General features: G+C 33.7%; 1 protein-coding gene across 1 annotated transcript in view; it reads left to right on the top strand.

Moving 5' to 3' along the window:
- Window positions 1-25829, top strand: part of LOC111157037 (polypeptide N-acetylgalactosaminyltransferase like 6) — a 1188224-nt gene that overhangs the window by 532463 nt on the left and 629932 nt on the right. Inside the window, exon 5 of the mRNA XM_022518249.1 lies at window positions 10054-10220. Coding sequence (XP_022373957.1) covers window positions 10054-10220 — 167 coding nt within the window. The remainder of the gene's footprint in view (window positions 1-10053; window positions 10221-25829) is intronic.

Genomic DNA, 25829 nt, shown 5'->3' with positions numbered 1-25829 from the left:
TGAAAACATGTATTTTGTAATCCCTAAAGTAAATACTAAAATATTATGCAAAGATATCATCAAAATCACATTGGATACATTGAAATGGAATACTAAAAAATGTATAAACAACCCAGAGAATGCAGAAAAGGTGAAATATTAAGGAAAAAAAAAACCCAAATAAACAGAAAACACCTAGCAATAGCAGAGTACATATCTTCTGAACTATGCATAAAACATTCATCATAATAGACTGTATCCTGGGTCATAAAACACAGATACCACAAATTTTAAATACTGAAATCTTAAAAAATATAGTCTCTGACCATAATGTAATTTATTTATTTATTTATTTATTTTTTTTTTTTTTTTAAAGATTTTATTTATTTATTTGACAGACAGATCACAAGTAGGCAGAGAGGCAGGCAGAGAGAGAGGAAAGGAAGCAGGCTCCCTGCTGAGCAGAGAGCCCGATGCGGGACTCGATCCCAGGACCCTGAGATCATGACCTGAGCCGAAGGCAGCGGCTTAACCCACTGAGTCACCCAGGCGCCCCCCATAATGTAATTTAATTAAAAATTAATAACAGAAAGATAAGGCATGCACAATTTGTAAATCAAAAACATGTTTTTAAGTAATCAGTGTGTACAAAGGAGGTTTCAAGGGAAATTTGAAAATATTGTGAAATAAACACAAATAAAAATAAATATTAAATTTTTTTGAATATCTAAAACAATTCTTAGAATAAAAATCATTCCACTCCTCTACCATTCAGTGCTTATAAAGAGGAAAAAAAAAAGTCTTCAAATCAATAATTCATGATTTTACCTTAAGAAACCAGAACAAGAGGAGCAAAATAAATTTAAAGAGTAAATTTCTTTCTGTAATTGTGGAATTATCTCTATTTCCTTGAAGTTCTATTAACTCTACTTCATATATTTGGATGCTCTTTTATTAGGTACATATATTTCATGTTGTGATGTCCTCTGGGAGAACTGATCTCTATCATGTAATGACTTTTATATCATGGTAACATATTTTTGCTTTGAAATCTATTTTGTTGACTAACTATAAAGCTATTTTAGCTTTCTTTTTCTTAGTATTATCATGCTCTATCTTCTGTACATTTTCTTTTAAACTTATTGCATCTTTATATTAAAAATGTGTTTGTTTGAGGCAGCAGGCAGAACTCTGAAAATCTCTCCCTTTTATGTGCATATTTATATCATTTACATTCAATGTGATTATCGATATGGTTGGTTCAACTATACCATATTCCTATTGCTTTTCTATTTTTACTATTTAATCTTATTCTCCTGTTCTTCTGTCGGTAGCTTCTTTCAGTTTAACTACATATTTAATTATTCCATTTAATCTTTTTGGAGGGCAGAGTAGATATAACTCCTTAACTGTATTATTTTAGTGGTTGCTTTAGGGTTGATGGAATATAATATTAACTTATTATGGTCTAATAATAAGTCTTTAGTCTTTATAGTCTTTAAGTAATATTATATGTTTTGATTTATAGTATAAGAACCTTAGAAAAGCATGCATCCATTTCTCTCCTTCAGGCCTTTATACTACTGTTGCTATACATTTTGCTTCAATTTCTATTATAAATCTCAAAATGCATTGCTGTCATTTTTGCTCTGTGAATCAATTATCTTTTTAGATTTCAAAAATAAAAGAGTCATTTTGTTGTTTACCCACATAATTACATTTTCTGTTACTTTTTCTTTTTTTGTCTAGCTACAAATTTCCATTTGTATAATTTTTCTAAAGGACTTCATGTAACATTATTTTTTGTGCAGGTTTTCTGATGAATGAGTTCATTCAATATTTATAAAAATGTTTCCATTTCACCTTCATTTTTGAGGTACATTTCACTGACGAAAGGAAAACTGTTTTTTTTCTTTAATTTTTCTGTACTTAAAAGATGTTGCTCCACTTCCTCACTATCTTGTATTATTTTTAACAAGAAGTTTGCTACCATTCTGGTCTATGTTCCTCCGGATTTCTATATATTTTTTTTTTGGCTCTTTTTAATATGGCCTCTTTATCACTGATTATAACAATTTAATTATGCCTACTTATTTTATTCTCCTAAGGGTGTAATATTAGAGATCCAAATAGTCCAGAGTCCAGTGGTCCAAGCCCTTGGAGGGCAGATATTCAAAAGATAATTTATCTAATTTTTTTGTTGTAGACATTTATTCATATATATTATTAAATGGTTATTTCCAAAAATATTTACGGAGAATAGATTATACATTTCACAAAAATGTTTGAGGTGATAAAGTGACTGACTACCCCATTTAAAGATATTACAATATTTACATAATTTAAATTGATTGGATTAATATAGAGATGTTTTAAAGGCCAAAAATAGAATGACAGTCACATTTCTAGAAGATTATGTAAGCAGAAATGAAGAATATTGGGTTCTAATTTTTTGTTTTGTGTTATCTAGCTGTATGAGTTATAAATACTTTTCAAAAATTATAAACTTTTTAGTTCAGGAATAGTGCCTCATCATCGTACCATTTCTTCACCCAGTACACTATTTTCCCAATTTGACTATAAAATAATTTATGTTTAACTTTCTAAATCTCTAAGCGTTTTAATTCCCAATTAAATAAAGAACTAAACTTGGTGAATTCTGAAATGTGGTTGCAGCTATGTTTCTATTGATGTGGGACCTTATATATTATAACTTTTTTTGTCCATGAAGAAATTAAGGAGACTTAGTTAAATCTAATCTAAATGGAGTCATATAAAGTAGTTTCTATTTTTCTTTCTTTTTTAATTGAAAGAAGACAGAAGACTAAAATAGCTGTGTTCATTAGTGTTATTTGACAAATATTTCTGACCTTATAGGTCATATAGGATTGGACCTTATAGGACTGCACTTCCTGGGCCCTTGAGCTGTGTGACTAATTTTGACCAATGAGTTGTAAGCAGAAAACAGTATGTCATTTTAGAAACACACCATTTATTTATCAGCTTGAGACCCATCAGTGCTCTCATTTACCTCTGGCAGAGTGATTAACAATGGTAAAAATGTTGGCCGGTCACACTGACTGCAGTGAGCAGAGACATTCCTGCCAAACAGTAGTGAACAAGTAGAGCAGCAAGAAAGAATACTCATTGTTTTGAGCCATTGACATTTGGGGTTTTTTATGACCACAACATAACATTCTGACTAATGTATTTAATATAAGCAGATAGAAAAACAAACATAAAAACAAAAAAAATAAAGCTATACATTAGATGAACTAATGGAATGACCTATGGATTGATTTATGCAAAAATCTTCACTCAAACATTTTATTCAAATCTTGCAACCCCAAATTTAAATTTTTAAAATGTGTGTTTTGATAGTGTATCCAAAACTAAATATTTAGCCTTAGGCAGTAGGAGGGAATACCATGTGAAAATGTTGGGGTTCTGGAGCAAACAGCCAAGAAAGAATTCTTGAAGCATCTTCGGTGCAAAAAGGTGGTTCTGTTAAAGCACCAGGACAGGACCCATGGGCAGAAAGAGCTACACTGGGGTCCTGAGGAGTGGCTGATTATGTACTTGCAAGTACGGAGGGGGAGGGGATTAAGGATACTGTAAATCTCTAAGGAATTTGGAAGCAAGGTTTCCTGGACTTTGAGGGGCTAACTGTTTTTAGGAAAAGGTCTGTTTACTACTGTCTAGTAAAACCTCAGTCATGAGACCTTTCAGATGTATAGCAGGAGGCCTTGTGCTTGGAGGATGATTGCTAACATGTATCGTGGGGGAGGGTGGAGTTAGAGATAAAGGAAGCTTCCAAAGGAATATTTATGTATTAAAGGAGACTTACAGATCCTGGAGGTTGGGCTAATGTTAAGCTAAGATTGACTTTTGACATTAACAAAGTATTAGTATTGCAGTAGTTGAGTTCATAGTGGAAGGTCACTCTGCCTGTCTCAAGGACTTGTCAATGGGCTGTAAGTAAGGAAATTTATTTTTTTTCTTTGCTTTTGTTCTCCACATCGGAATGTTTAGGTGATGGTGAGGAGAATGTGAAGGTCTTAAGAACCTCAAATGCGAGTTCAGCTAAATGCCCACAGTAAAAATGTTGACATGTATTGCATGAATAATAAAATAACTTTTAAATATGTATTATATATTTAATATGATATATTAGATATATATGTGATACATAGATAGATATATACATATATATATATATATATATATATATATATCTATATATCACTAGCAAGCCTGGTACTTATTTTATATATCTGAATTAAAATTTATTGTTTGGCCTGTTGCTGTTGTTGAAATAATAACTTTTTTTTGGTGAAACCAATGAATTATAAGACAAATTAATATAATTAATTATAAGACAAATTAATGTAAGTATGAAAGGAATGACATAATATTTCAAATAAACAATGCTATAAACTAAAAATAATTTTTAAATCCCTAGGTTTAACAAATATCAATAAGGAATATTAGAAAATGTGTATTTTGTTCTGAGAAAACACAGAAGAGTATGATAAATTTTCAATTTGTTTTCACCAATAGGAATAGTTTAGCAAAATATTTATAGATTATATTTTGTTAGCTTTTTAAAATATCTTCATGATTTGTCATTTCTCTCAAGTAACTTTTTAGAGAATTTAAACTGTTTTGTCACTGGTGCATTTAAAATTTGAAGAGCATTTTTGCCATTCATTTAGATAAATTGTTACTTAACAAAAAGATGTTATGTAACATCTCTTACTTAACTTAATGGCTCATCTCTAAGACATTCTTAAACTCCAAGTTAATTTTATGCAAATGCCTATTTTAAATAGCACAGCAATATGAAATGCAATAATTACAGACATTTTCATCCATATTCCTATAAGTTTAATGTAACAAATGTTTTAATTGGTCCCTATTTACTCTTTGTGAATTTGCTACCCATCTGGAACCATAAACATACAAATTGTTTGACTTTTTTTTTTACTTATTTTTTCAACACATTTCCATATTACCATATTGTCTTCATATTTAACATACTCCCATTCTCCACCTAACTTGAGATTAAGCCTAAAATACCCAGGTTGCAGATCCTTAATAAAGCCCTGGATAGGCTTCAATATTTCTAGTAATACTAAGAAGGAGTCATCTGGAGCCCAACTCCTAGAATCCAGTGGCTGAGGTTGGGAGTGAATTCACTTTTCTCTGGAGCGTGTTAAGTACTAGAATGACTAAATATAATTCAATCAGATTAAACCCTGTCACAAAGTGGCTGGTTTTCCTTCCAGTAAAAAATCAGATCAGCATCCTTATTATCTTTTGCCGAAACTATTACAATATCCAATCTTTCTGTCTCATGTCTGCTGTCTCCATTGTCTGCCCTGGTACCAGAGGAATATGGAAACATGATCCTGTTTTCCTCATCACTAACAACATGTGAAATATTTCACGTTGACTTCAGACGAACATCCAAATTCCTTAGCATCACTTTAAAGATGCTCCCTGATCTATTCTTAACAGACAGACTCATCTATAAAAATTTCCCTAATTCTTTCAGACAAAGTTAGTGATACTTCCTTTGGGCTCTGATTGTTGCGTGCCATCTTTTATGTCACTTGTCTCATTTAAGTCAAATCATTTTATATATCTGCCTACTAGTCTGTGAAACCTTAAGGGAAGAAACTATAATGTATTCATCTTCATATCCTAAGTGTCTCTCACTTTCCCTCGTGCAGTCCCTGTCTCCCCTAATTTCCTCCCTCCTTCCATAAAGGACTTGACAGGTAAAATAATAATAATTAAAAAGCAATAAGAGCAATAACAATAATGGCAGTATTTATCAAACCCTTGCTGTGATCAGATATGCTGCTGTACTAAGTTCCTTGTATGGATTATGTAACTTAATTCTCATGGACACATTATGAAGGTTGTTTATTTTTAATTTAATTATTTAATTTAATCTAATTTATTTATATATTTTTGCCCCTGCGTTGCCCCACATGAGAGAATTTGTTTTATAGAAGTTGAATCACCTGCCCATTGTCACGCAGGTGTAAGTGGCAAAGCCCTCATGTGAACCTAGATAGTCTGATGTATAAAGTATGATTTTTCAATACTTGAGAAATGATTATCAGCACAAGATAGTTTTCCATGTTGGTCTGATCGAAAAAAAATTATACACATTCATGTGAAGAAGGGAACTTTACTACTAACAGTCTGCTGATTAGGATAAGGCTATTTTTATAGGTACACCGTGTCAAGTCTTGATAGCTGTATTTCATAGGCACAGAGAAGGCTCGGAGCAGAGCATCAGAAATTAAGAAGTTGAAAGAAATAAAACCTCTCTTACAAATTAATAGCTTATATGGCTTATATGAAAATATGGATTGTATGAAAAATGGCTTGTGTGAAAATATTAAAAAAATCTTATTTTAAAATATCTCCAGGTGTAACAAACTGAAAGCTTCATAATGCAATAAAATAATACTTCTTAAGTAATTCTATCATTTTATATTGAAGAGACTGTTTTTGACAAGTACAGCATAACTTATATGCCTATGTCTCAGAACAGATTCCAATAGAAACAGACCTTGAGACAAAAATTTGACTGTAGTAATTTTGAGGAGGAATCACAGAAAGTACCTGGGGAGGCTGGATGAGGAAGTAAGACAGGAAAGGAAAAAAGCTAATAAAAGATAAACTGTAAAAACCTTGTCTCTGTGGGCAACTGAGGCCCCCCGTCTTGCTGGGAAACTCAGGTACATAATATAGAAAACACCTTAGAGTTACCTCACCAGAGGACTGTTTATTCTCCAACTTCCCTCCTTCGTTGGTTGAAACGTGCTCCCGGGCCTTAATTTCCCCCAAAACTTCTCATTTGCTTTTGTTCAGAGATGAGAGAAAGCACTTGGTTGACGATCTGCAGGTATTTATAAAGGATCTTCTTGGCATGTACTAGGCTGGTGAACGCTAAGGAACTCTTGGTGGCCCACTGGCCCCATCTGCTATCACCTGTCACTCACACGTATGTCCCTCCAGTAAAGCAGAACTTTTCTTGAGCCAAAAACATATACATGTACATAGATACAGAAATGCATACATACATAGACAAATAGATGTGTATACCATATATGGAATTGCCATTTCAACAGGATATTTGACACTTCAACCTCAACGTGGTCAGAATTCAACGCATCTTCACCCTCAAGCCTTTTACCCTTGAGATGTGCCCTTTATGTAAGTCTGTATTTCATAAGATCAACTGCCCCTGTCCAAAACATGGGAATCCTCCTAAAACTACTTCTTCCAGACAGTTACCAAGTCATATCAGCTGTATTCCTAAATATATGTTGAGAACCACCTTCAGCTCCCCCTTGAATTTCTGCAGCACTTTCCAAATTTAAGTTTAAAATTGTAACTCTCTATTCTGTATCCCCTATTGTATTGTAAACGTCTTGAAGTCAGGGATTAGGTTTTGCTGTTTCTTCTCCATTTTGGTTCTGGCTTATATCAAACCTCAGTAGATCATTGTAACGTAAGTGAATGAATGAGTAGAAGAGATCTTTTTACATCTTATGTGTGGTAAAAGTTTGAGCTCACAGAGATAGAAATTAATGAATACACTTTTATGAAGGAAAGCTTTATTTACATAGGATCAGTCTTGCATTTTTTTGTGTCTGCCTATTTTCTGAATAGATTAGTACAGAGCTGTTAAACATCACTATTGATTGCTTCTAGGGTATCACTGTGAATACAATGCTTATTTAATTAAAAAGCAAGTGATATGTGCAATGTCTCATCTTAATGTTTGAAAAATAATTTGGCTTTTTGGGAATATCAGTTGCATTCCCAGTTGCGCTGTTAGGTATGATGATTTGCACAAATAGGTACAATTATCCTGAATAGTGATGTAGTAAAACACAATTATCTGGGCCTTTGGCTTTGTTGAGAAGAATGGATGGCTCTGCATGATTATAATGAGGTGTATTTAATTACTTGGGCACTCTTTTCCAGACTTGTGCATTAGAAGTGAAAACATCCATCTCACAGTATTTCCTTAGAAATCACTCACAGATCTGTTTCATATGCTATTATATTTTTTAACCATTCTGTGTTATCTTAAAGTGAATTTAAGAATTTTTTCTAGCATTTAATGCCCATTTCATGGTATGACTTAGATGTTATTTCCAATTCTTTTCATCATATTTTAAAACATCAATATCTATTTGTTTTATAGGTATTGTTAACAAATAATAAATTCTGAGATTAAATAATCAAAATAAATGGACAAAATAAAAAAGGAAATATTTATATTTGTAGATTTATATATAGATTCAAATTATTTATCTAAAATATTTAATTTTGTTTTCTAAGATAATTTTATTGGCTTTAATTGCATTGTCATGTTTTCCCAAGTTGTTTTCTTTTTTTTTTTTTTTAAGATTTTACTTATTTATTTGACAGACAGAGATCACAAGTAGGCAGAGAGTCAGGCAGAGAGAGAGGGAGAAGCAGACTCCCTGCTGAGCAGAGATCCTGATGCGGGACTCGATCCCAGGACCCTGGGATCAAGACCTGAGCCAAAGGCAGAGGCTTTAACCCACTGAGCCACCCAGGCGCCCCATGTTTTCCCAAATTGTAAGGCAACTTTTGTTGTAGATCCACAGTAATATTTAATATATCCTATTGAGATCATAGTAAAATGAAGTATTGAAATGACTGAGAAAAATATTTTAAGTAATGTTTTAAATATTCTGGTGCATTTCTCTACATATTGGTAGACTCTGTGCACACTTCGCATCATGGTATGGTTTGTTTCCTCATCTAGACTATATAGTAGCCAGTATCTTGACAAAAGCTAAAGCATTAGATGTTTTTGCATTTATGAAACTAATTCTAGATTGCTATTCTGTCTTTTGTTTTCAAGTTATCTATAGCAAGAAAATCATTGAATTTGATAATTGAAATTTTACTCATTTTAGTTTTAAGTAACTCAGAGATTTCACAAACTTAAGTGCATTCATCGTCCTCAATAAAGCTTGGTTAACTTGCTGACTAGGAAGTAAATGAGATCTGAGACCAGGTTCCTGCCCTTCTGTGGCTTGAGAACTAATTAAATAAAGCATAAATATGCAAAAATAACAATTACACATAGTAAATTGTTTTTAACTGTGCCAAAGGTTAAAGCCTATGTTCTTTTTGGTGTCTTAGATTTTTTTTTTCATGATGAATAAAGCAACATGGAATTCCTAGTTATAATTTCCACTAGAAATGTGATAATGTCTGTGTTTGGATCTTAGTGTAACTTTATTATGTGGTTGTATCAGTATATGCTTATTTAAGATTAACTTTTCATTTATTTCATTGTAAAACTGTGTTTTTCCCCATAGAGCTCAAATATTGTCCAGCCATTGAAACACACTGCAACCCAAACAGATTAACTAAGCATAATTTTACAGTTGGATTTCCAGAACTTCCCAGGAAACCCATTTAAACCTCAACCATGTGCTAAGTGGGAACAATTTTAACTCATAAAATTTGTTCTTCTCACTATTAGATAACGTTAAGAAAAGTTTACATCAACAAGAACATGTTTCAGTGCTCTTCTTACCTAGTATCCGAGTCCTTCATACAAAAAAGGATAATTATTTTATTTTATTTTTATTTTTTTTTTTAAAGATTTTATTTATTTATTTGACAGAGAGATCACAAGTAGGCAGAGAGGCAGGCAGAGAGAGAGGAAGGGAAGCAGGCTCCCTGCTGTACAGAGAGCCCGATGCAGGGCTCGATCCCAGGACCCTGGGATCATGACCTGAGCCGAAGGCAGCGGCTTAACCCACTGAGCCACCCAGGCGCCCCAAGGATAATTATTTTATTAAGAGCACATGTAAAAGGGATCATTAATGAATTCCATGAATGAACTGAGTGATTATTATGGTGTATAAGCACTGGTTGGTAAAGTAGTAGACAAAGTCTACTTTTCACAGATGTTTGATAACAGTGAGTAAATAGCAGTATAAGATATGCTATAGTTTTGTATTTGACATTGCTTTTTTCTTCTTCTATCATCTCTAGTTGTAAGCACAAGATGTACCTGGAAAGGCTGCCAAATACCAGCATCATTATCCCATTTCATAATGAAGGTTGGACTTCACTCCTGCGTACCATCCACAGTATAATTAACCGAACCCCAGAGACTCTGATAGCAGAAATCATTCTGGTAGATGACTTCAGTGATAGAGGTAAGATACAGTGAATAATATTTTATCTGATACTGTTATTACCTACATAATCATTAGAGGCTTAAAAAAAAGTCAGAAGATTATTGTGATGTTTCTTTCTGATTCTATCTGAAAGGTAATTATGAAGTTTTTACTATGCTGTGATTTCATAAAATGTTCGCCAAATTCAAAAGAAACTGAATGAGAAGGTATTGGTGGTGTTTAGGAAACTATAAGAAATTTGCATTACATTTATGTTGTAAATTAGACAGGTGTTGGCAAAATGCCTCAAATTCTATTTTCAGCTTCAGGACAAACACTGCAAAATATGTTATTGTAAGTACATATGAATGGGGAAATATTCCAATGGATTTACAAAATCTGTTCCTGTTTCTGAAAGGCATCTGCTTTATTATTTACCAGTATGACATATTTTCTAGGCTATGTGTGTGTTACTTCATAAATACTAGAAATGGTAAGTAATACAAATATTTTTACTTAGCAATTCTGGCTATTTTATCATATTTGAACAATAACTAAGAAGTGCAATATGTATCAGAAAATTTGATAATTTGACATAAGTTTTAATATTTCTACCATTCTGAGAAACATGGTATGGTTTATAAAAGACAGGGGAATAAATTTATAGAAAGTTTCCTGAGATTAGGACTTCACTCACCATCTCCGGCCTGAATGTGAGAATTGTTAATTCTGCGGGAAAGGTAGTTTCTCTTTTTGGGCAGATGTGAATGGACAGGAGGAAACCTTTCCTAATGATGTTCATCTATGTGGGAATACAGTGTTCTACGTTATATTTCATTCCATGAAGGAGCTCTCCTAACCTGTATTGTTATCTGTAAAAAATAATGGCAGTTAAAGAGTTTAATTGCATATTATCTTTATGCATCTTGAAATCAAATGGGTTAATTGAAGCTTTGGAAATTTCAGACACAACAAAAATATCAGCTTCTTCATAGTCTCCAAAGATAGTGTCAAAGAAAAACTGTTGAGTGTGTTAATCTTAAGGTTTCTTTAACAGAGTTCCAGTCTTTAATGATATACTTCAAATAATTATTCATGGTTTACCTAATATTAATATGTCTTGAAGTTTATATGACAAAATGAGGTTGTCTAACATCATTCCATTAAAATAATAAACTACCAGCTTGATAATTTAGGTTGATTTCAAAGCAGTTTTTGCTTTACGTTGCTTAGGTAGATATGCACTCAGTACTACTCAGTAGTGCAAACGGTATCTAAAACTGAAATTTATTAGTTAAAAATTTATTTAAATAGCACATTGATGTCTTTTTTATTCTAATCAAGGCTAATATTTCAAAGTAGTCATTATACCTCAGGCTAAAAATAAGCATTTTAATGCATTAAAGCTAAAACTTTAAACTTGGCTTTTAAATAAAAGAATGAGAAGGGGGAATAAAGATCTGGGCCTGAATATCACCGAAAAAAAAGGTCTTTTGTGGTTGACTGGTACTAAGGGATATAAGATAGTGTATCTGTGGAGCATTTTTTGCATAATTAACTTGGTCTTGGTAAACTGTTCATTACAGCAGAATTTTGACCAGGAGATAATATAGTAGGAAGCACTTGGTAGCAGAAAATTATGTTTTATAGAGCATTTTTTGCTGAATATTTCTCAGAGACATTTTTCACTTGAACATCTTTAAAGAGGGAGAAAGTAGTGCCATCCACATTTGTCTTGACTTCAAATCACTGTCATCTTTTGCACAGTAGCTACTTTGATGGACTATCTTTCTGCATATAATGTTACCCGGGAAGTAAATGACAGAAGACCGTCAATGTGATTAGTGTAAGAGAAGTAGGACAACAGAAAAAGGATTATTTGGGATAGTAATGGTGATTTTGACTTTTCTATTAGACATTGTTAAGGATAACAATGATTTTTAAAGTTTTGGTAAGTCTTTAATTTAGAGATTCTATTCCTATGAACTATCAAGTTGAATATATTATTTTATGAACATTAAACATAAAATTATAAATATATTTTATAAACATTAAACTTTCAAAAGGTTAAAAGTTTTTGAATATTGCTTTTCATTATGTTAACCTATTGATATGTGTAAAAATAAACTTTGGAAGAAATAAGTGATAAAAATACTTTTATAATCTTTTAGAATATGTCATAATTCTAAAGTTGCAAGGAATAAGAAAGATTGTTCTTCCAGATTTTTGTTTCAGATTTTTAAAATTTCATCTGATGGAATATGAGGGGTTTTGTGGACCTAAGAAGCATCAGTCCTGCTTTCTGAATTATGGGAAATACAGAACATTAACATGATGAATACAAGTTAGAATGCCAACACCAACTACTAACTGTATGACATCAGGTTAATGAATTCTGTGTCTCAATCTTTTTTTTTTTTTTAATCAAAATGGAGATAAGTCCTTAGTTATCTAAGTAACTCCTCAAAGAGAGGTCAGGATGGAAAGCTGCCTTGGATTGCTGAGTGAATGGTGCACTGCAAAGGAGAGTATTTGCTCTCAACTATTGATTTCTACTCATCAAATATTCCCCTACTACTATAATATAAATGGTCTCCATATTTCTTTGTGGGGATCCTCTCAATTTAATCAAATATATTCCACAAGAATTTCTATCTTATATCTCTCTCTCTCTCTTATCATCTACCTATCATCTATCCTCTCCAGAACCAATAGAAGTCAGAGGGCATGTGAAGACCAATTGTGGTGATTCATAACACATTAGAAAAATTAGGACCTCTTTGACATTTAAAAAATCAAATTTTACCAATAAGCAAGCAAACTACTACAGATGTGGAAGAAAAATTACATTCTAGAGGTTCATCAAAAGGAGAAGAAAAAGAACGCATTACCTCCTTATATCACATGAGGGGACTTACATGAGTTTTTATCAAAATTCTTTTCAAATTTCTTTTCTCCATTATAAGAGAAGGAAGATATCTTAGAACATCTCTTATTTACAGAGACTCTAAGAGAAGTTTTGTTACTCCTTTTTATTCTGATGTTATCTCTGCACATGCTGTTAAAATTATTATACTTTAAAGCATATTTATACATTTTTTGGACAACCCAGAAATTGTAAGCCTGCAACATGTAGGGTCTTTTTCACCAATTCTCTAAAAATCAAACTAAGCAGGTCAGACAAAATTTAAAGTATAGAAAGATAGTTTTGTCTTGTTTTGTTTTGTTTGTTTCCTTTAGGAAATTATTTCTGAAATGTTACACTTTATTTCCAGAAATATATTCCAATTTTAGGTGTGGTCAGTATTCAGCTAAACACCTTTGCATTAGAGCTTTTCTGGATATTCTGCAATGTCCTTTTGCCAAAGGCAATAAAATTTTGACAAGACTAAATTAAATATTATTGCCTTATATTTTATGTCCTCTAGGTCAATAGAATTGCTACATATGCAAAGAAATAAAAAAGAAAAAAAAAAGAGCCAACATGTTAGCTGTTTTAATATTATCAGTTTAATATCACTTGGAATTCAGAGTTCCCAAATTGTGTAGTCGTTGTTTTCATAGCAATAGAGAAAAAAATGCTAAAGTATTTCATAATTATAGAATAATTGTGAATATTACAAAGTGATTTTTAAAAATCTGCTTGAGTAGGGTTGACCCAGTTATAAAGAAAAAGCAAAATGAAACAACACAAAGCAAAAAACAAAAACCCCACAGGTGCATGCCCTCTCCAGCAGTTCCTCAGTTTAGATAATCTTCCTAAAGCAAGCTTGGTAAACAGAATGTTGTTTTAGCCTCCCATCAGAAGCCCTCTGTCTACAGAAACATGAAGGTACAAGCCTGCAGGTAAGTTTTCAACAACGACACTATGTTTTCGCTACCTGAAGCTTACCAAATTTAGTGAATGTGATTATTTTTTTTCCAGTAAGCTCTCAGAAATACATTTAACAACTTAACTTGAGGCCTATAACAAGGCTTCATGATGACTTTAAAGCAGGACTAATCCTGGGCTTATCTCCACATTCCAGGCAACCTTAACAGCATCCACATGGAAAATGTTGAAATGTGTGAAATAAACTGGGGCTTACCCTCAGAGATAGGGCGTATTTGAACCTGACAGTTCTCTAAACTTTGTGTGCTTAGATGAATCCAAGTTCACATTAGGATAGTCACAGGAGAGTTGCTGACACCCTTCCCTTAATGCAAGTATGACGTTACAACAGTTGCAAACAGATGCAAAACTGGTGCACGCACACTCAAAGCAGGTGCACACACTCTCTCTTGCCCCCGCTTGTGCCAAAGTGCCTGGTCAGGAAGGGTAGGAGTTGAGTGTTTCAATTTCAAAAAGACCTGTTATGCTCCATGTACAAGTTAGAGGGAAAATCAAAGACTAGAAACTATCCTCCCAACCTAGCAAAGCCAACAACGTCGAAGAAATCCAGGGTACTTTTCTGCAGATAGTTTAAATCCTTTTGTCCCAGTGTGTGGTCCATGGACCAGAAACATCAGCACCACATTGAAGCTTATTAGAAATGCAGAATCTCAGGCCCCTTCCAGATGTATCAGAATCGTTACGTCAACATGATCCTTGTGTACTTCTTTTTTATTTATTTATTTATTTACTTGACAGACAGAGATCACAAGTAGACAGAGAGGCAGGCAGAGAAAGAGGGAAGCAGGCTATCTGCCGAGCAGAGAGCCCGATGCGGGGCTTGATCCCAGGACCCTGGGCTCATGACCTGAGCCAAAGGCAGAGGCTTTAACCCACTGAGCCACCCAGGCGCCCCAATCCTTGTGTACTTCTTAATGCAAATCAAAGCTTCAGAGAAACTTTCATGTATTTCAAAATTAGGGTTCAAGTCATATGAGTAGTATGAATGTGTAAATAGTATAATTTTTAAAATTTCCTGGTTTTTGTGTACATTATTATAAATAAATTTTTCTATCTGTTTTTATTGTTTAGTGTAAAATTGATATTGGGTTTATAAATCATCAAGGAAACTTTGGGATGGAAGTCCGATAGCATTATTTCCACATTATTTTAGATATTAGTTTTACATTTATCATTACATTTCTTTCATAGATTTTGGCATTTTCCACAAATTTATAGACATTTGCTCTGCCTTCTGATGAATTCATTTTATAGCATTTTATGTTTAATTTCAGGTTATTACCATTATTCCCTCTCTTGCCAATTTTCCTCCTTTTCCTAACATTTTATAGATCTATTTTGCTTTGGAATCATTCAATAATTCCCATGCCAACTTCAGGAAGTAGAAAAGAAATATATATATATATATATATATATATATATATATACACACACACACATATATATATAACATATATATACAAATATTTATATAGAAAAATACATATGATCAACCAATAGCAAAGCAATTGCTGTAAAGATCCACATCACCATAAAAATCTCCAATTCTTTGCATGGTTGAACGTGTTTATATGTCTTTAAAATGGTGTGAATATTTTAAATCACTTCACAAATGGTAATGATGAGTCTTGAATTTGGTTCTATTTTACTCAGGTAGTCTCCAAGTGTGCATTAAGGAAAGTTTCCCTAAGCAGACAAATCAGTTAGCACACGTTTTACAACTATTTGAAGTTGGAAGATATCAGTGTGAAAGGTCATAAAATAGATAGAGAATGATAGTGCATTTCTATTTTATATGATAAAATACTAACACTAAAGTGCATATAAAGATTCTGAGATGACAGTCAACAAAAATGTTTTAGGGCTGGTATTCCATCAGATATTCCACTAGACTATGAGACGTGCAATTTTTATATCTCAGATTTATTGAGAGTGAGTCACTGTGATGAATCTTGGAATTGTTTAGATTTGATATTCATATTTTAAATTGTAAGGATAATTGTACTTTAAAAGAAAAATATAATATTAAATACTAATAAGGAGCAGGAACTAAGAAATGTTGTAAAATACAACTGTATATTTTTCTGTTTAGAAATTTAGCATCACCTGCTAACGAACTAAAAGAAAGCCGTTCTGATTTCTGATGATAAATTTAAATATCATGTTGCATTATGGTGAAGTGTATAATTTTAATAAGGCAGTTCCATTTTACCAGTGAGTTTAACGTTTGTGGTTGAAAGGGAATCAAAACAGAGTGGCACCGTATCCTAGGGTCTTAAATATGGATGTCAAACAGCAATGTGTTCTCAAGGTCAGAGGAAGATGAGCTTCTAACCTACAAGCGTAAATTTGGGAAGTTACAAAATACAAAATTAACTCATAAAAAAATCTTTTTGTGTTCATAAAATATGAGTGTTACCCATCAGTGGCAGAATATGCTTTGGTAGAATCTATGAGGGAAGGCAAAACACTTTTGGGGTTTCTATCTCTCTACTTTTAAATTAAAAATCCAATCTCACATGATGTCCACGTCTAAGTAAACAGTTTATCTGACAAAGCTAATGAGAATTGCATATTCTTGTTGAGCTTCACCTTTGCCTAAATGTTTGAAGTAGCATTTTGTGGTGTCCTTTTTCTTCTGTATAGCAAATGTGAATAAACTCTCCAGTTTTCAGGAACGTTACTGAGGGTTATGCACACATTTACAGTCCTCACGATTACTACTAGAATCCGTTATTTTTTCTTGTGGAAGCCTATTTTAAGTCGGTGCTTATTTTGCAGACTAAAATAAAAGGACCTTGACATACTCTAAAGGCATATCTTATTCTTAATGAATTGTATGAATTAGCCTTTATAACACTGGTCCTGGTAGGTTCGGAGCACTGCAAAAGATTCTTATGGGGTCTCTATTCTTCTCTCCTCTAAGGAAAGTCATGATATATCTAAATTTGATTAAATTAATTTCAGTTTCAGCAGGATTTATATTTAATTTACAAAGGTATGCTTGTGGAAACTTCCATTCAAATAGATACTTTATGTGGTTAGTTTTAACAAAAACTATTTTTAAAATGTTCCACTGTAGAATGTGAGAATATATTTTGTGAGAATGTAGTCATCAGAATGAAACACTTTTAGGCTAATTTTGAACACAAAAATAAGTGTTTTGGAAAACATATAGTAGAAAGAAGAGGTATAACCGAAGGTTCATTGTCTGGTTGTACTATATGATAGAGATCACATATAATATTAGAAAAAATTTCACACCTGAAAATTTTGTTATTGCTTTCTTTCCTTTTGTCATTAAAAATATTTTGTGTACTTAAATGAATGGGCTAAACAAATTAAAACTATGGCCGTACCATACCATACCTCTATTGTGAGATGTCTTTTAAAATACCCCTATAGAGTAGTTAGTCAGTTGGGGGGAAGGGGAGGGACAATAAGTACTTATATTTGCTTGATGAGTCTCTCTTAAGGTTTTTTAAGATAAGGCTCAGCTACCTGTCATTTTCTAACTATCATTTTGTTCTCTTGCAGTTTTGTTCTCTCCTTAAATATTATTTTGAAGCATATGAAATAGTCGGGTTTTTGTAGGACATTAAGTTTATTAATGTAGGACATTAATTTTACATATTTCATCCTTAATAACTAAGCATCTTAAAACTTATCTATCTCCGATTGAACGATTATGTAGGGCTCATGTTTGAAATCAGTGCTTTTGATGGTAGAGGATGGCAACTCCCATCACCAGGTTCTGGATAAGCCGATCTGCTTTTTCTGGAGGAAAACTCCACATGGTTGAATTAATCTGGGGTTGGCATAGAAAGAGATGCTCCTTTTCAAAGCAAAACTGTTACAGCTCGCCGATGTCACAAAGGCATGACTTCCTCAAGAAAAATAAATTGTGCAATTCATTTTATGGCAGATTAAATCCCATTTATTTTCCTTGCAGACAGCTGTTTTGAGTAGGATGTCAGTTGTATGAAACCATTTTATGGATGTTGGGCCTCAGATCTTGGGCAGACATAACTTTCTCTGATGAAATAAATGGTTATGTTTTATGATTATTCCTCTTGTCAGCAAATGTCAGTTGGTGAGTTTTAATAATACAGTGTTCAGTATTTCAAGCAGCTCTTTTTGATGTCTAAATATTCATCTGCTCTTAATTTTTAAGAAAATCACTGCATTGACACAATGCAAAAAAGCACAAATATTTCCTCCTGTCAACCTTAAAAATAAAATAACCAGTTACTTTTCTAACAAAATGAGTTATTTGGGAATAGCAAGAGAATTACAATTCAGGACAAGACAACAATGGTAAACCATAGGCAACTCTGAAGAGACAAAAGGAAGGTCAGTCTTTATTAGGTTTTAGGAGGAAACTGATGTGGGTTGTTTTAAACAAAAGTTCATTGGAGAGAAACAAGAGTTTGGGTTTGTGGTGTTTTCTCATTGGCTGTAAGTGTGGTTATTGGGTTGTTGCTGGGGCATTTAGAGATATTCTTTCTTTTTCTTAAAAGCAGGAAATGAAATTGCTATGTGAAAATTGTCCACCCTTCTCAAGATAATTCTTACCTTTTTTCTTCCTGCTGGTTATGCAGCCTCAACCAATGGCATGTTAGTGACAGTGCCCACTTCGAACATTTTCGACTCCATTCTAAATGAGATTTCCTGTACTCCTTTTCACACTCCTTTATCTTAAATTACAACATTTACTTAGAAAATTATTAGTCTCTAAACAGTCACGGTCTTTGATAGGCTGACAGATTTTAAACATCAAGTGCATGCGTGTTTATGAAACATATTTTAATAAAACTTTAATAAAAATTAAATGTTTTGGGGCACCTGTGTGGCTCAGTCATTAAGCATCTGCTTTCAGCTCTGGTTATGGTCTCAGGGTCCTGGGATCAAGCCCTGCATCAGGCTCCCTGCTTAGTGGGAATCCTGCTTCTCCCTCTCCCACTACCCCCCTGCTTGTGTTCCCTCTCTCACTGCCTCTGTCTCTGTCAAATCAATAAAATCTTTAAACAAAATTCTTAAAAATTTAAAAAAATAAACGCTTTATATCAACTGAGGAACAATTCCACATTAGAGTGATAGGGTCATTGAAATGAAGGAATTTGTAAGTGACATGGTATCATTGTAACGTTTTATACGTGAATGAATGAAGACTCAGAAGGGTGACCTCCTGGGTCCCACACTAGGTCAATTTTATATGCTTAAATAAATGCCAGACAAAACTAAAATGTATGGATTTTGTGCTTAGCTATACAGGTTTCCTCACTGAGTTTTCTCAAACATCTAATTCTGAGAAACTGGAACCATTCTGATAACTATATTTAATTTAATAGAACTGTACTACAATTATGTAGACACTCTAGATAATTGAATTTAATTTATTACCCTATTTTTTGCCTTAGGATCAGGATCATAATAGAAACCATCATTTCACTGTGTACACACAAGAATTGGAATGGAGAATTCATGAGAATAATAATGAATGACTTGAACATACAAATTCCAATATTCATAATGGCCTTCTAGGATTACAGGGGGCCAATCAGAGCGTCCCTCCTAGAGAAAACAGTGTTTCTAACATTCTGAAAGGCTCACAACATAGTCAGATGGGCCATAAAACATAAATATGCTTCATTTAGCCTTACAGGCTGATGTAAAGTAGAACTAATTGAGGTTAGTGAGTGGGGTTTAGGCTGGCCTCCCATAGGTCCTCTGAATGATGTATCACTCCAGAGTTCAGTAGTCTATAAAAGTCGCTTCACTGTGTAGAAGCCAAGACACTTGCAAGACCGCCAAGTGCTACACTTGTGCAAAATGTTCCCAAAAGTTGCGAGTCTTTTTGGGACAGACAGAAGCTAGGATGAAAGAAGACATGACTGGGCAAATATCTGCCATTAGATTACACCAGTTGGATAAACATCACTTCTTTTTCCTTTTTTTTTTTTCCTGCCTTCTCCTCTAAAACCTGGTAAAGAACTCTATATGGAATATATATACGTTTCTTGAAAAACTAATGGCTGCCCTCACAGAACAGAAAACCCTGACCCCAATGCTGTAGAAGGCAGTGGAAAAAAAAAAAAAAAAGCTGAATTTTCTATCTTGAATAAATTCTAGCTCTGTAACTTATCATTTTAACTTCTACCTATGTTTCTGAAGGATTATGAAGGCCATTTCCAACTTAGTGGGGATATTTGGGGTTTGAAATCAAAGTTAAGCAGCAGAGTTTTTTTCAGATTGGTTACCCCCCTCTAGTTTTGCCAGGTTGAAACACTGCTTCTTAGAAAATAAATTGAAGACTCTATGAAGAAAAGGAAATATTTATGTATTTTACACTATTGAGTTTGAAATTTATAAACTCACAGGACAGGTAGAAATATAGTGAGTAGTTAACAGTGTAGGTGTTGGGAGAGTTTTGAATTCAAGTCCTAGCTCTGCTATTTATAGGCTTTGGAAACCTAGAAAGGATTAGATATGAAAGGAGATTACAGAAACAACAAGATAATAATTTCATTTTTTTTTTTTTTTACTCAAGAAAATCTCTCTAAACTAGAAAGGATGGGAAAAATAAGTCACCCAATATGGAGAAGAGATAGCAGGATTATCCATGATTGTTTTGAATAAGTTCAGGTTGAAGATCTAAACCATTGCTACATGTTCAAAGAAATTGCAACATTTATCATTTAACCATGAATAATCTTCATGAAGTGATGATGAAGGAAATAAATTCCCAAGACTTGAGTCAGACAAAAAAAAATGTCTGTATGCAAAAAAAGACAAATTTTCATTTCCAAAATTGAATGTACTTGTTTTTGATTTTTGGAAAAATTTTAAAGTAATTGCAGCTGTATGTTTTAAGTAATAAGAGATGCCTTAAGTACTGTGAGTCAGCACAGGTTTAACTATTTATTTAACTATTCATCAAACATTTTCCCAGTGTGAGCTATGACTTCCAAGTTCAGTTTCTCTTAGACCCAGAACTTCCTTCTCCTACAGGAGTGACCTTACTTTAATATCCCATGAAACCCAATGTGTCACACAGCTCCTTGGATCCCAGGTAGAGGGCATGTAGCTTGTTCGGGTCATGCCTATAAACATCTGAGATTACTGCAGATTGCTTGACACAAAGCAGCCTGCATGTGCACCTTAATCACATTTCTCTATGAAAAGTGAGGCATGCATGGGTAAAGGTGGCTCCACTGAAATGGAAATCAAGCGGAGTCCAAAAGATGTCCTAACAAGATGACTCGCAGTGGTATGGTGAGCTTCTGGGAATCCCTGACATACTGTTTTTGCTAGCCAGCCTTGTGTGTTGTCCCTTACTCAAGATCCCTACGCATCAGTATGAAGCCCTAAAGACAGCAAAATGGCATGGCAGTCCTGATGAATTACCCCAGACCCTAGATGGAGTGTTTATTTTCTAAAACCACATAGGCTCCTCACTGCAAAAAGATTTATGAATCATAGGAGGTCATATTGATGAGCAGAGTCAGGGATGTATAATCCCCAAGATCCAAGTCTATATTTAAATGTCTGCAGCTTTTAAGCGGTCGACAATAAGCCGAAATGGCAATACTGAAAGCTGTAAGCTCCTAAATGATGTATGTATTCTAAAGTGAATTCATCTTTTTTATGGGAGTGCTTTCTTACAGCCGGCCTATGGTACCAATAAATTAGGTCCACTTGATGACTACCTTGATTTTAGCCATATGATATCTAGTAAACTACATTTTCATCTACAGTGACATGACAGATTTCTGAAGTATCCTATGTGCGGTATAGTAAATCAGAATTTTAAAGGAGCTCCTTCTAACTCTTTTAATTTGTAGGGTACAGATGGCTTGCTCCTCCTAAATGAATAGCACTGTCACTAAGTTATAATAAGTCCACATTTACTAGTGATCAGGGAACTGATGATCAGTTTACAAAATTGAATCACCAAGCACAGGGGAATCATGTGGTAGACTTCACTTAGGACAGGGGACTTAGAAAGATGCCTGTACTTGACTGAATGCCCTACTTCAGAACTGCTTGTGATTGTGCTGTTCTTAGAAGAAACTGGAATATTACCAGTAGGTAGAATTTGTAAGAGAATAGCAGTGGACACCCAATTAAAATGCAACTCCATTTATAAGACTGTCATCCAAAAGAAGGCAAATCTGGTGTACGAAAGAATGCACCTGAAGTCTGGGTGTCAAAGACTGAATTCTCTTGCAGGCCAGAGGTATTTACTTCAAGTCCTGTATAGAAACTTGCATTCAATTTCTTTGGCCCATAACCTAATTTTCTCCCCCACCTCTCTCCTTGTGATCAAACAGAGCTAACATACTCTGTGGTTTAATGTATCGACACCAGATGATCAACCACTGCCAAACACATTTCAAGTTTTAGAAATGATGGCCTTTTGTTATATCTAGAATTTGTTTGTACCTACTTCAGAATTTAAAATGGTCACCCACTCTGCTAATTTTAGGGAAAACTGTCTTCGTCTATACTGCAAAATAAGTAATACTTTATGTTAAACTTAGAGCCTTTGACACTGTAGGTCAAGAGTGTTTCTGATGATTTAGTATGGTGAAGTTGCTTTTCTAGCAAGAGACATTCTAAGGCATCACAGTAAGAGATACAGCAAATAATCTTTTCAAATTCTTTAAGTTGCTTCCCATTTTAAGATCAGGGAAAATCTACAGAGTTGCTGAAGTCCAGTGCGCACAGTGAAAAAAAAATTGCCTCAACAGCTCACATTAGTGCTGGCCTTCATACCTCGTAGGACTGAGAAAATGCTTATGGGTTACGGTTGGTGCTATACTTGGTCAAAATTGAACCCAGGGTAAGCTTTTGCCAAGACATTGCATGATGAATAATAACAGCAAGTTCCTCATTTTGGTGTCTGAAAATGTAGTTAACTATTTTAACAACAGTGAGTCAAAAGGGGCAGGACATGGGGCAGGGTGTTTGAGGAAGGGACACTGGGTCATGTTTCATTTTGATAACCAACCAGACATATCAGCAAGGGGCTCCCCCTTTTTTTTCTCTCTGTAGTGAGTAGTGGTGGTTAAGTAGGTTATTTGGGCATCATCCTGGGTTTGAATTGTGGCTTTACCTTTACTGGCTTTGTAACCATGAACAAGTTTGTTATCTCACTTATCATATACTCATTGGGAAATTGGGTTTCTACATGGAAAGCAATTAGAACTGGAGTGGGTGCAAAGTAAGCGCTCAACTAGTTTTGTCCATTATTGTTTTTGCTATAAAAGGGTAGAATTGAAATAGATGACCTCTAATTCTATCTCTGACAAATTCGAGTACAGAATTAGTATCTATGCGTTTTAGATTATTAGAAATTATTAAATAGGTAACTGCTTCTTCCCTTTAAAATTGTTACCTGCCCTCCTTCCCTCTCTCTCTGTTTGTCTTTCTTTCTTTCTTTCTTTCTTTCTCTCTTTCTTTTTTCATTTCGGGTATAGAATTTAGTGACTCATCCCTTACATATAACCATATAACACCCAGTGCTCATCACAACAAGTACCTTCCTTAATACCCACCACCCATTTAGCCCACCTGCCCACCTCCCTCCATCAATCCTCATAAAACTGTTACCTTTGAATAGATATAGCACAGTGGTGGAAAGATCCTCTAAACTTTTACAAAGAACAAACATACATAGGCTTTTGGTGTCTCTATGATTTTATGTAGATGATTCTGAAGCTGTATAATTACTATTAAAAATTGTATTATGCTAAGTATAATAAGTCAATCAGAGAAAGACAATTATCATATGATCTCACTAATATGTGGAATTTAAGAAACAAAACAGAAGATCATAGGAGAAGAGAGGAAAAAATAAAACAGGATGAAACCAGAACAGGAGACAAAATAGGAGACTGTTAATAATAGGAAACAAACAGAGGATTGCTGGAGGTTGAGTGTGGTGGAGGGATGGGGTAACTGGCTGATGGACATTGGGGAGGGCACATGATGTAATGGGTATTATATAACACTGAGGAATCACAGTTCTATACCACTGAAACCAATAATACATTATGTGTTAATTAATTGAATTTAAATTAAAACTATTTTAAAAAATTATAATTACAAAGGGCCTCTGTTCAAAGTACCTCCCTTTTGTGAAGGCCTAAAAAAATCCCCACCCTTAACATGTCAAGTGAAGTGCACTCTTCTTCAGAGGCCCTTTATTAATTAGCTCTCGAGCTCATCTTTCTCTGTAGTCCATCTTGTAATTTTTGTCACGACAAAGCCACACTGACACACAGCATATATTTATTGCCCCTGTGATTTTTAAAAGCCTGTTTTCTCTACCTGAAATGCATCTCTGTGATACTTCCTTTCCTTCTGAGCCCTTTATTCTATCTTTTAAAACTAGTATAACCCCATAGCCTGATTTCCTTCAAAACCTACCATGTCAGGTTATATGGTTATATGGGAGGCTGTTTGAAAAGCTTACTTTAAAATAAACAAACAAAACAACAATAAAAACCTGTGACTCGGTTTCCCCAACAGTAAAATGGGGGTAATAGTACCCATCTCATACGGGGGTTGTAAGTATTAAAGTGAATATGTATGTGTAAAGTGCTTGGACAGTGCTTGGCACATAGAAGTCTATAACAGTTGTTGGCAACTACCTTTGGAGTGATTCCTCTTTACGATCATAATAGTCTGAGTCAATATCATTGCAGTTTCCACATTATTTGGATATGAGTTTATATCTTTGCCTATTACCAGCTAATGAGCTCTTTGAAGATGAAGATTATCTTTTTTTTTTTTCTGAGTCCGGGTCATATCCTAAAATTATTGTTGGTTGAGTCAGTCTTTATGTTCACTCATTTATTCATCCATGGAAATAGAAATCATTCAGTTCTTTAAAATTAGATGTATGAAAATAGGTTCACCAGTTAGGTGAGTTTATTTCTTCAGTTCCTTTAATTAGTTGAAGTGATTGAGAGAGTCTGCAGAATAGAAAACTTTGCTACATCACAATACTGACTTATGTCAGAGGTATTGGGGTTTCCAGGAACAAACTCCATCTTTGCAATAATGATTTCCAAATATCACAAACTCATAAGCCCATTTACATGGTTCTCCCATTTGAGAGAGCTTGTAAGTAATTTAAGGTGTGGTATTAATTATTTTGAATATTTATTTGATCTTTCCAAGATGAGAGAATTTCAAGAAAGCAGAATATAGTAGATTTAATAAAATCAGGGTCAGAACTTGTCCCAGGTCCATGTCAGAGGAGCCTCATGTTAAACACAAAATAAGTTCTACTTATTACAATTGAAAAATTTTTGATTTCTAGGCATTTTGAATTCTAAGAGCATGAATCTGTTTCTATTTGATAGAAGATAGCATTTCTTCCTTTAACACTGAGTTTCAGTGGCAGGATAGCATGGCATGGGAAGAAAATAACATGTGTTGAATATATTTGGTCTGATGTTATATACAAAGATTCAGAATTTTAAATAAAAAGTGTACAGAAGAATATGTCCCTACCTGATTATCCCTAATCAGATGAAACTAAAAAGATACAATAATAATGCTCAATTAATGAATAGAATGAAATAAATCTATAGATATATTTGTGTAATTATGTATCATATGTAATATATATTTTATATATTATGAATAAGTATAAATTATATAGTTCATATATGTGTGAAAAAGAAACATAGAGAACTTTTTCTTTTAAAACAGCTTTTATTCTAATTCAAGTAGCATATTTA

This window comes from Enhydra lutris, unplaced genomic scaffold (assembly GCF_002288905.1).
Source record: "Enhydra lutris kenyoni isolate GAN:26980312 unplaced genomic scaffold, ASM228890v2 scaffoldscaffold3, whole genome shotgun sequence".
Taxonomy (NCBI): Eukaryota; Metazoa; Chordata; class Mammalia; order Carnivora; family Mustelidae; genus Enhydra; species Enhydra lutris.
The sequence above is the reverse complement of the archived record's forward strand: the minus strand, read 5'-3'. Positions and strand labels throughout refer to the sequence as shown.